General features: G+C 52.7%; 1 protein-coding gene across 1 annotated transcript in view; it reads right to left on the bottom strand.

Annotated features, from left to right (window-relative positions):
• Nucleotides 1–2,851: 2,851 nt before the first annotated feature.
• Nucleotides 2,852–11,102, bottom strand: part of LOC103076380 (putative protein C3P1) — a 28,854-nt gene continuing 20,603 nt past the window's right edge. The window contains exons 30-41 of the mRNA XM_007460644.1: nucleotides 10,814–10,972; nucleotides 9,534–9,593; nucleotides 8,423–8,513; nucleotides 6,781–6,826; nucleotides 5,630–5,717; nucleotides 5,224–5,310; nucleotides 4,897–5,002; nucleotides 4,345–4,434; nucleotides 3,833–3,919; nucleotides 3,657–3,746; nucleotides 3,412–3,547; nucleotides 2,852–2,984 (exon numbers count right to left, since the gene is read on the bottom strand). Coding sequence (XP_007460706.1) covers nucleotides 2,852–2,984; nucleotides 3,412–3,547; nucleotides 3,657–3,746; nucleotides 3,833–3,919; nucleotides 4,345–4,434; nucleotides 4,897–5,002; nucleotides 5,224–5,310; nucleotides 5,630–5,717; nucleotides 6,781–6,826; nucleotides 8,423–8,513; nucleotides 9,534–9,593; nucleotides 10,814–10,972 — 1,173 coding nt within the window. The remainder of the gene's footprint in view (nucleotides 2,985–3,411; nucleotides 3,548–3,656; nucleotides 3,747–3,832; nucleotides 3,920–4,344; nucleotides 4,435–4,896; nucleotides 5,003–5,223; nucleotides 5,311–5,629; nucleotides 5,718–6,780; nucleotides 6,827–8,422; nucleotides 8,514–9,533; nucleotides 9,594–10,813; nucleotides 10,973–11,102) is intronic.

Below are 11,102 nucleotides of genomic sequence, written 5' to 3'. Positions count from 1 at the left end.
GGACCCTCCCAGACCCGGGCCAAAACCCCCGTCCCCTCCATCGGCAGGCGGCCTCTCAACCCCCGCGCCACCAGGGAAGCCCCTTTTTTTTTAAAAAAAAAAATTATTTATTTTTGGCTACGTTGGGTCTTCATTGCTGCACGTGGGCTTTCTCTAGTTGTGGCGAGCAGGGGCTACTCTTTGTTGCAGTGCACTGGGTTTTCATTGCGGTGGCTTCTCTTGTTGAGGAGCACAGGCTCTTGGCATGCGGGCTTCAGTAGTTGTGGTGTGCAGGCTCAGTAGTTGTGGCGCACGGGCTCAGTTGCTCCGCGGCATGTGGGATCTTCCTGGACCAGGGCTCGAACCTGTGTTCCCTGCATTGGCAGGCGGATTCTTTTTTTTTTTTTGGTTTTTGAGGTACACGGGCCTCTCACCGCTGTGGCCTCTCCCGCCGCGGAGCACAGGCTCCGGACGCGCAGGCTCAGCGGCCATGGCTCACGGGCCCAGCCGCTCCGCGGCACGCGGGATCCTCCCGGACCGGGGCACGAACCCGCGCCCCCTGCATCGGCAGGCAGACTCTCAACCACTGCGCCACCAGGGAAGCCCATCTTCCTTTCTCTTTATCTCTCTCCCTTTATCCCTCCCTCTTTTCCTTCTCTCTCACTGTCTTCCATTCTTTTATTTATTCAGTCCTTCATTCAGCAAAATGAACACCTACTATGTGCCAGGCCCTCACTGAGCTGCTGCAATTATATCTGTGACCAAGACAGATAGCCTCCCTGCTCTCTTGGGGCTCCCAGTCCATTAGGGGAGACAGACAGCAAAGATGTAAGTAAGGAATCTAATTTATGTCATTATGCACTGTGACGTTTCCTCGGAAGGAAAAAATCAGGTTGCAGAGAGAGATAACTTCAGGAGAAGGATGCAATTTCATCTAGTGAGGGTGCTTGGAGAAGGCCTCTCTGATGGGAGACTTGAAGGGTGAGGAGAAAGCAGTCATGGGAAAAGTGTTTTGGGCAGAAGGAACAGCTTATGCAAAGGCCCAGAGGCAAGAAACAGCTTGGTGTTTCTGGGAACCATGAAAGACAGCCTGTGTGCTGGAGTGGAGTGAGTGGGGAGTTGGGGGACTTGGGGTCAGGGAGGTTGACGGGGCCACATTGCAGGGCTTTGAGTGCTGCAGTGTCAGAGCAGTGGGAACCTGGGAGGGTTTTGAGCAGGTGTTGCTATGGTCTGACTTTCTTCTCTGATGGTCGTGTGGATTCCAGCAGCTTTACTCCCTCCCCAAGGCCTCTTGTCTGGCTCATTGATAATCAGGCCAGTGAAGTTTTATTGAATAATCACTATGTGCTGGGTACTCACAAGAACTCTCTGAGGGAAGTAATGTTAGAGGTGAGGAAACCGAAGCACAGGAGGTGAGTAAACGGGCTAATGTTACACGGCCAGGAAGAGGTGGAGGCAGAGTTAGAATTCAGGCAGCTGCTGCCATGCTGTCCTGTGGCCCCAAACCCCACCTGCTCTTCAAGTTTCTTGCCATCAACTCAGTTTCTGCCCGTCAGTCAACTGGGCCTTTCCACTCCAGAGCTGGTCAATTCCTCTCCTGCTCAAACACCTTCCATGGCTCCCTACTGCCCTTGATAATGACCAAGCCCTCTAGCCTGGTGTTCAAAACCCCACCTTCCTTTTTCTCCCTCTCACCTTCAGCCCGTCCTTGACATCCCAAGTTCAAGCCATCCTGGATGCCTTGCAGTCTCTCCAGCACTCCCTCAACCCCCACGGGCTGCTGCCTTGGAGTGGCAGTACCCCGCTCCCACTCCAGGCCACATTGATGAAACTCATTCACCATCCCCTGCCCCTTGTCTCCTTTCTCCAGTTGCCTGGGGTTGCCGGTCAAAGCTTACATCAGGACCAACTGAAGAGTGGGTGCTACATTCATTCATTCATTCACTCATTCATTCAACAATCATTCCTTGAACACCTACTATATACCAGCCCCTGCTATAGGAACTGGAAGTACCGCAGTGAACAAGACAGACATGGCCCCTGGTCTTAAAGAGCTGATATTGTGGGGCAGGAGAAATACCCAATTAACTAACAATCAAACCAATAAATATCACATACAATATATTTTTAAGTGTTGCTGAGAGTGATGGGAGGAGGTCTATTTTTAGGTATGTTATAAAGCAAGTATCTTAAAAATTTTTTTTTTTTAATTTTAATTTTGGCTGCATCAGGTCTTTGTTTCAGCATGCACGCTCTTTGTTGTGGCACGTGGGTTTCTCTCTAGTTGTGGCGTGCGGGTTTTTCTCTCTCTAGTTGTGGCTCGCGGGCTCCAGAGAGCGTGGGCTCTGTAGTTTGCGGCGCACGGGCTCTCTAGTTGAGACACGTGGGCTTAGTTGCCCCGCAGCATGTGGGATCTTAGTTCCCCGACCAAGGATTGGACCCACATCCCCTGCATTGGAAGGCGGATTCTTTACCACTGGACCACCAGGGAAGTCCCCAAAGCAAGTATCTTTGAGGAAGTGACATTAAGACACAGTCCAAATAAGGGAAGTGTTCAATCCATAAAGACATCTGGAGGAAGGTGTACCTGGTGGAGGGGACAGTGTGTGCAAAGGCCCTGAGGTGTGAATCAACACAGGTGTTGTAAGGACACAAAGAAGGCCAGTGTGATTGGAATGGAGTAGGAGTGAGACGGAGGATGCAGGTCCAAGCAATGTCAGGGCAGGTTCTGCAGGGCCCCTGCTGAATGCTGAGGCAGGAACACATGTCTGGAGTCTGAGTATGATATTCCTTGCTCTTTATTTGCAGTGAAGCCTAGGGACCTGGGCATGCTTGGAGACAACCCCCTGAGAGCAGCAGAGGCCTCAGGGTCTCAGGACTCGCAGCCATGGGTGCGCATATATTCTGAAAACCCCTCCAGCTGGTCCAGCAATTCCTTCTTGCCCACTGCCCCATCCACTGGCCAGTGCATGAGGAACGTCTCCTTGCCCAGGACATGGGTGTATCTGTGGGCAAGAGGTGGCCAGGATGGTGAGGAGAGCCGGGTGCCTTGAAGGTGTGGAGACCTTTCTGACTTGCCCCTCTGCCCTGCCTGACAGACTCTCAGAGCCACAGCTTATAGTGTCCACTCCACCAGGCCAGCTCAGGTCCCCCCGCCTCTAGCCCATACTGCTGGGGATTAGAAAATGCTCCCCTCCCTCTGACTCTTTCCTGCCCTCTGTTGGAATTTTACATCTACATTTACAACATCTCCTTAAGAATGGTGTTCCCTGGAGTTGTGCAGTGCACAACCTGCACCTCCATTCAGGGCAGCCCTGAAACCCAAGACTCGTGTTGACAGGTGCAGTAGAAACTTTGACACCAAGGACTGGACTGCGGTAGGGAACGGGGCCCAGGCCTGAGTCCCCAGGGCAGCAGGAACCCCCCACGCACTCAGATTTGACTCTCCACAGGTCTGATGTCTGGCCCATGATGAGGTATGTCTCGTGTTCTTGCAGCCCCAGGGAGTCATGGCAGGTGGTGTGAGTGACGAATTTCTTCATGGTGAGGGGCTTGGCAGAGTCCGTGCCTGGAGGAGAGGAGAATCAGTGGGTGAGCTTGCATAGGCCTGGCCTTTCTCCGCGTTGGGACCCCTGGCGTAGGCCCCCATGCCCCCTCCTCTGCCACCTTGGACATACCACTCTTGATGATGGCTTGGAGCTGCATGTTGTAGTAGATGTAGGGGCTGGAGGCGGAGGTCTCCACAGACTCCAGCCTGGCCTTGTACACTGGGAAAGGGGTCCAGGAGGATGTCGTGTTGGTGTCCAGCCTGCAGGTGGGCCGCCCCCTGCCCCCTGCCACTCCCTACACTCACCAAAGTCCACGCCAACCTCACAGGCTGCTGCCTGGAGCTGCTCCTGCTGCAGGTGGTCGCTGTCCTTCTTTGGGGATGGGCACTGTTCTGGAAGGTGGGGGGAGGGGGGGCGGCTGTTCTAGCTGCACTGACGGAGGGGCCTTCCTCCCATCTGACCGCCATCCGGCCCCAGGCGGCAGCCGCTGGGTCTCTGGATCTGGCCTTTCTGATCTGTAGGGTGCTCTCTCCTCCTCTGTCTCCCCGTTTGGTCTTTTTCTTTTCTGTTTCTCTCATCTGAGTGTCCCTCCGTGTCTGTGTCTCTGATTCGCCTGATCTTTGGCTGTGCCTGAGTGTATATGTCATTCTCTGTCTCTGGGTCTCCTTTTCTCTGTCTCTCTTTGTCTCTGTCTTGCTATCTCTCTGTCTCTGTCTCTCTCTGTCTAAACTCAGCCCAGAAGGCACCCAGGAAGTGATGAAAAGCTCTTGAACCCCTAGCCTGGCAGTCCCAGCCCTCCGTAGCCCCATGACCTCACCCTCGGCGCATCTGCACACGTCTCTGTGGCAGATCTTCCTCAAGGAAGCGTGCTCTGTGGGCAGGTTGTAGAAGGAGCTGCACCTCTGGGCTGTGAGAAGAGGCGAGTGACCGGGGTTGGCTTGGGCCAGTGCTCCTGGGGGCTGGGTGCACGGCTGGCTCCGCCCCCAGCAGGCCCCGCCCCACCCGACCCGCCCAGCCACCCCCTTAACAGGTCCCTCCTTTTTAAAGAGCCTTCCCCCTTCTTGCCCACCCTTACCCAGCGGGCCACGCCAAGTCCCTTCTCAGCTCTGCCACACCCGCTTCCAGACGCCCCCCCCACCCCGGGGCCACTTTAACCACCAAGGAAGGCCACGCCCCTCATCACCACGCCCCTTGGGTCCCTTCCGGAGCCCTCTTGGCCACCCCTCCCACGGAGCCAAGGACCCCCTCTGCCACGCCCCATTCCCCCCCTTTTGGCCCCGCCCCTCCCCCCTCCCTTTTTTTCTGGCTCAGTCCTTCTCAGGCCCTGTACCCTCCCGGGATACCCCTCCACCCCCAGGCCCCTCCTCACAAGGCTCGTAGTAGTCGTAGACCATGACCTGGGCAGCCTGCAGGAACTCCGCCTGCAGCATCCTGTGGACGCGGAAGCCCAGCACCGTGTCTGCCTTGTGGGAGAGCTGGAGAAGGGAAGTCCTGTCTGAGCTGATCAGGGCCACTGAGCATGGGGTACTGACCACAGGGCCTTGGCCATAACCACTGACCGCGTGGCCCTGAATACCGAGGAGCTGACTTCAGAGGGCGTGGCTCTCGGACAACACTGACCAGGGTGCTGATTGTGGTTTCTCCGCCCATCTGGCTGCCCACGGACCTCTGGCAGAGGACACCTGGCCTTCCTCACCTTCTCCAGGTAGAGGACAACAGTGCTGTCGCTGGAGGTCGTCTTGGTCTCATACTGGAAGGCGTACCTCTCCACGTCGCTCGTGAGCTGGGGCAGAGGGTGAGGAATGCACGTCGGCAGAGATCCTCCAAGGCACCCAGCCCTGGGAGCTCCAGTTAATGTGAAGCAACTCTCAGAGCTCCCGGCCCTTGTCCAATCAGCCCCACTGTTGGGGAAACTGAGGCACAATCAGGGCAAGAATTTAGCTAAGGTCATACAGGGAGTCCCCCAGAAGTGATCATGGCCGCTGACCTTGGGGCAGGGACTGTGGGGCATTAGCCTGGGGGTCTTGACCCAGGTAGATGCTGTTCTACACCCACTCGGGGAATGTGGGATGTTGCCAGGGCATCCCCGCCCTGCTCATTACCTGTTTGAGGTCATCCTGGTTGGGGTAGAAGCCGGTGAGCAGGGAGACCTCCATGATGGTCATTGTGGCCTCTCGATGACCCTGGTACCTGGGGATTTCACAGCACCAGTCTCTTCCCACTGTCCCCTTGACCCTCTCCCATGCTCCCACTGTCATCACCTCTCGCCTGGACAAGGGCAGTGGCCTTCTCCTGTGTCTCCCTGTCACTCCTCTGCCCCCAAGAGGATACAGCTTTAGCCAACAGAAATCTGGTATGTTGCCTCCTTGCTTAACTTCCTTGCTTTACCAAAACACCTGGCCTCATCCTTTCACTTCACCTTCCCCTCCGGCCTCTGATTGATTGCGCTGAAGTGTCAGGCTCTCGCCTGCCACTGGACCTTGGCACATGCTGTTTTCTCAGCCTGGAATTCTTCCTCCCTCTTTGCCCTGAAAAATCCTGTCATCTTTGCAATTTCAGCTGATGCATCACCCCCTCTGGGAAGCCTTCCCCAGCCCGCACACCAGATCATTCTCTAATTTGCCCTCCTGTGGCTCCGTGGACCTCTCCTTTGCCACATTTAATCATGGTTGTCATTTTGCATTGATTCTGGGTGATTATTCGGTTATTGTTTGTCTCCCCTGATAGTCTGTGAGCTCCACCAGGCAGGGAGAAGCTGCCTTTGCTCACAGCTGTGCCCCCAGCTCCTAGAACAGAGCCTGGCACCAATTAGGTGCTCAACACATTTGTTTTTTAAATCTGGGACAGACCTGGGTGAGGGTATTTGGGAGACAGAGCCAGACTGGGGTGGGGGCTGGAATGTCTGGAGAAGATGAAGAGAGGGGAGAGTCATGGGGTTCAGAGCTAGCCCTGGGCATCTGGGTCATGGTGCATGTTCACCGCGCAGGAGCCCGCCTTTCTGGGACAGGGAAAGCTGGGGGGCAGGGTTGGGGTAGCAGGATGGTAGATAAGCATGGAAGGGTGGGGTAGGGGGCAGAACGGGGGACAGGCAGGGGAGGGCAGGAGGAGAGGTAGGGATGACGGGGCAGGCATGGAGAGGCAAGTGTGGCTGGTTCCCTCCCTCCACTCAGTACATAGGGAGAGCTGCTAAGGAGTCTGGATTCCAGGAAGTGGGTCCTTCCTCCTGCCCAGTCCAAGATCCTGGTGACCTGACCTTGTTTCCATCCGGAGCTGAAAGGTCGCTTCCCCCTTTTTATTATCTGCAGAGAGAAGGCAGGAATTTAGAGGCTGGGTAACAAAGCCTCTGGAGCCAGCTTCCTGAGTTCAAATCCTGGCTCTGCTATGACTTTGAGCAAGTTGTTTAACCTCTCTGTGCTTTGGTTTCCTAAACTGTAAATGGGGATCATAATATTCCCAACCCAGCTGGTTAATTTTAAGTGAGTTAATACAAGGAAAACATTTAACATAATGCCTGATTAGGGCTTTATAGCTGTCAAGTGATTATTACTAGCATTATCATATCACTGCTACTGCTACAATTAAGAAATGGGGTCCACACCAAAGTCTTGGTCACTTTTAGTCCCTAGAAGTCTTGGGACTGGTGAGCCTTGTTTCCCCCTACCCTGACAGTGAGCTCCCAGTGGCAAAGTCCTGTCTCTTCCTTCTTGGTACCCCAGACTGGAAACTCTGGAATCCATTTCTGATCATCTCCACAGCCCCCTCCCTGGTCCGGCCCCATCATGTCCGGCAGGACCAGTGCAGTCACCTCTTCCTTGGTCTCCCAGCTCCCACCTGTACCTGCTATAGTCTGTTTCCCCCACAGCGGCCAGAGGGAGCCTGTGCGAACCTGTGCTAGGTCATGTTGCTCTTCTACTCAGAACCCTCTCTGGCTCCTATTTCACTCCGAGCAAACGCTAGAGTCCTCACCATGGCTTGTAAGTCCCTGCACCATCTGCCCCATCCCCTCTCCAACTCTTTCAACTAAAAATCTACCCCTTGCTCCTCTGTGGCCACACTGGCCTCCCTGCTGTTGCTCAAACCAGGTGAGTTCATTCTTGCCTCAGGCCCTTTGCACCTGCTGTTCTGTCTGCCCGGAATGCTCTTCCCTCAGATCCTTCCTGGCTCACTCTCTCACTTCTTTCATGTTTCATCTCAAATACCACCTCCTCAGAGAGCTTCCCCTGGACTTCCTCCAAGTCTGTAGCACCTTCTCCTACTTTATTTTATATGGTACTTATCATCACCTGCTATTATGCTTCGTATTTATACTTTACAATGCAGATTCACTTATGTCATAAATAAATAACAATAAAAGTATAATACACTGTTATTGTCGTATTGTTTGTGTCCTTCTACTAGAATGTGGGCTCCAGGAGAAGGGATATTTTTCTTTTCCATGCCTACGTCCCCAGGGCCAAGAAACAGGGTGCAGCACCTAGTAAATGCTCAAAGAATATTTGTTGGGGAAGGGTAAGCTGGGACGAAGTGAGAGAGCAGCATGGACATATATACACTACCAAACGTAAAATAGATGGCTAGTGCGAAGCAGCCTCATAACACTGGGAGATCATCTCGGTACTTTGTGACCACCTAGAGGGGTGAGATAGGGAGGGTGGGAGGGAGACGCAAGAGGGAGGAAGACGCAAGAGGGAGGAGATATGGGGATATATGTACAGCTGATTCACTTTGTTATACAGCAGAAACTAACACACCATTGTAAAGCAATTATACTCCAATACAGATGTTAGAAAACTATTTGTTGAATGGCTGAATAAAGCAATAGAGATGCTTACTGGATGACAGCTAAAATAAAGTAATAAAAAAGAAGAGCTGGGTATCCCTGAGTCCAGGCTCACCTTTCGGGGCTGTGTGAAGAGTCACATTCAGGTGGTACAGGTTGCAGGTGTCCTCCCAGGACTCTGGAGACCTGTGGTACATGGTCAGGACCTGTAGGAGGGGGAGGTGTCAGAGCCCATCCACACTAACTCCTTTCCTCCTTGCTTCAGTTCCTGCCTGCCCAGCTCTCTGCCCCATGGGGAATTCACAGCGAGGTCTTTCCCGTTCAATCCATGTGTTCAGTGGCCAGAACACTCTATATAGTCTAGGCAGGCCAGCTCTGTAATAGAACTTCCCACAGTGTTGGCAATAGTCTCTATCTGTGCTGTCCGTGTGGCAACCACTAGACACGTGGCTTTTTTTTTTTTTGGTTGTGCCATGAAACATGCGGGATCTTAGTTCCCCGACCAGGGATGGAACCCATGCCCCCTGCGATGGAAGCAGGGAGTCTTAAGCACTGGACTGCCAGGGAAGTCCGCACACGTGGCTATTGAGCACTTGAAATGTGACTAGTTCGACTGAGGAACTGAATTCCTTATTTTATGTAATTTAAAATTAGCTGAAGTTTAAGGTGGAGTGTGACTTGACTGAGGTCACACAACAAAGGCAGGGATTCAACTGTGGCTCTATTGCCTGAAACATGATAGCAGGCTACCTTGAATTTGGTGACAAAGAAGGCTGTCCTCCTGGGTCATAGGGCGTAGGGCCAGATGATGTAATGGAGCCTTCAGATATTGGGGGGGGGGGAAGGGTGGAGTTGTCCTCTGGGTCTTGAGAGGCACCCTGGCGGGAGAATCTTTCTTTGGGGGGCAAGGAAAGAGACCCCTTCAGGGATTCAACATAGGAGGGGCAGAGGGGTCCAAAGATCTCTGGCCTCTGTCTTCCCTGACTCTTGACTTACTGAAAGTGAAAACCTCTATTTCCCCACCCGTCAAATGGAGCCCATATTTTTACCAGCTTCTCGGGGTGGGGGGGTTTGAGGTGTCCTTAGATTGATTCCTAACAAATGGTTGTGTCCTAAATGGTAGCTAAGATTATTGCTGATTTCAATCTTGTTTTGGAGTCTATATTTGCCTCTATTTCCACCAACTGGGGGAGCCCTGGGCTCTAGCTAAGGAACACAAGACCTACCGAGATGGTGCCTCTTCCATTGCCGCTGGCTTTGATCTCTAGGTCATCCTGGGCAGAGAACTGAAAAGAGAGGGGAGGACGATTTGAGGGGAGAAGCAAAACGTGGCTTACACGCAGTGGGGATGGAGAGGAAAGAATGCACGGGCACTGGGGCCTCAGTTATTTCCTTAACTTGGGGTCTACTGACTCTCCCACCTCTCTCCATGAAGACGGTTTTACTTTTCCTTCTTTTTAAAAAAAATATTGATTTATTTATTTAGGCTGCACCAGGTCTTAGTTGCGGCACGCGGGATCTTCGTGGTGGCACGCATGAGGGATCTAGTTCCCTGACCAGGGATCAAACCCGGGCCGTCTACATTGGGAGCACGGAGTCTTACCCACTGGACCACCAGGGAAGTCCCTGCATCTACTCTTGTTTCCCTCATTCATTCTTCCCTCATCGGCCAGAGCAAAATTTTACAAATTCACATCCAATCACGTCACCCCTGCTTAAATCCCATTGCTGTTCTTAGAACACTCTTGCCTCAGTGCCTTTGCACTTGCTGTTTGTTCTGCTTAGATATCCACAAGGATCACATCTGCCTTTCCGTAAGGTCTTTGCTCAGATATTACCTTCTTGGTGAGACCTTCCCTACCCAGCCTAATTACAACTTCTTGATGTTCCCACCCCCTCCCTGCTTAATTCTTTCCCATAGCACTTGCCATCATTTAACACATTACATATTGTACTTATTCACATGGCTTTTTTGTCTATCCCCACTAAAATATAAAATTCTACAGGGACAGGGATTTTTGTTTTCTGTCTTGTCCATGGCCATATTCCCAGAACCTAGAACAGTGTCTGACACACAGTAAGTGCTCAAAAAAAGATGATCGAATAATTGAAGGTGACTATCACCTCCTTCATGGAGTAAGGTCATGGAGATTACCTTACTCCCCATACCCAGGTTATTATGTCCTTTACACACTTATTTTATTCCCCTGTGTTCTGAAAGCTTAAAGTGGAATGTAGAATTATATTTGTTGTCTTAATTTCTTTCTAGACTGTACATGCTTTGAGAATAGGGACCACAGATGTTTCATAATGTAACCCAGGAGAATGCTTGGCACACAGTAGGTGCTCAGGAAATGTTTGTGGAATGAATGAACCAATACATTGATAGTATAGCCAATGGTGATTGGATAATATTGGTGAGGGGAGATTTCCAGGGACATGACTCTTGGTCTCATCTCCAGTGCAACTTCCATGTGGACTTCCCAGCTGCCCCTTAGTTCCATACCTTTGCTGACCGCAGCTGGTAGGCATTGTTTTCATCGATGAGCCATTCCATATTCAAGGCTCTCTTGGGGGCTCTGATCTGGACGCGGAGGTCCTGGACACCGTCGAAGGGGACAGCTTCACGGAAGCGTGTGAGGGCCTCTATGGCCACAACCGTGGTCTGGGTGTTGGGATGGGGGCCTCGGATCAGCACCACTGACAGCGCATCGGAGCCCCGTGGGGCACGATCCTTCCGGCGCGGGCCAGTAATGTCAGCACCTCGGCTAGCGACCCCTCCCTCCTCCCCCTCC

This window comes from Lipotes vexillifer, unplaced genomic scaffold (genome assembly GCF_000442215.2).
Source record: "Lipotes vexillifer unplaced genomic scaffold, Lipotes_vexillifer_v1.1 scaffold1011, whole genome shotgun sequence".
Classification (NCBI taxonomy): Eukaryota; Metazoa; Chordata; class Mammalia; order Artiodactyla; family Lipotidae; genus Lipotes; species Lipotes vexillifer.
The sequence above is the reverse complement of the archived record's forward strand: the minus strand, read 5'-3'. Positions and strand labels throughout refer to the sequence as shown.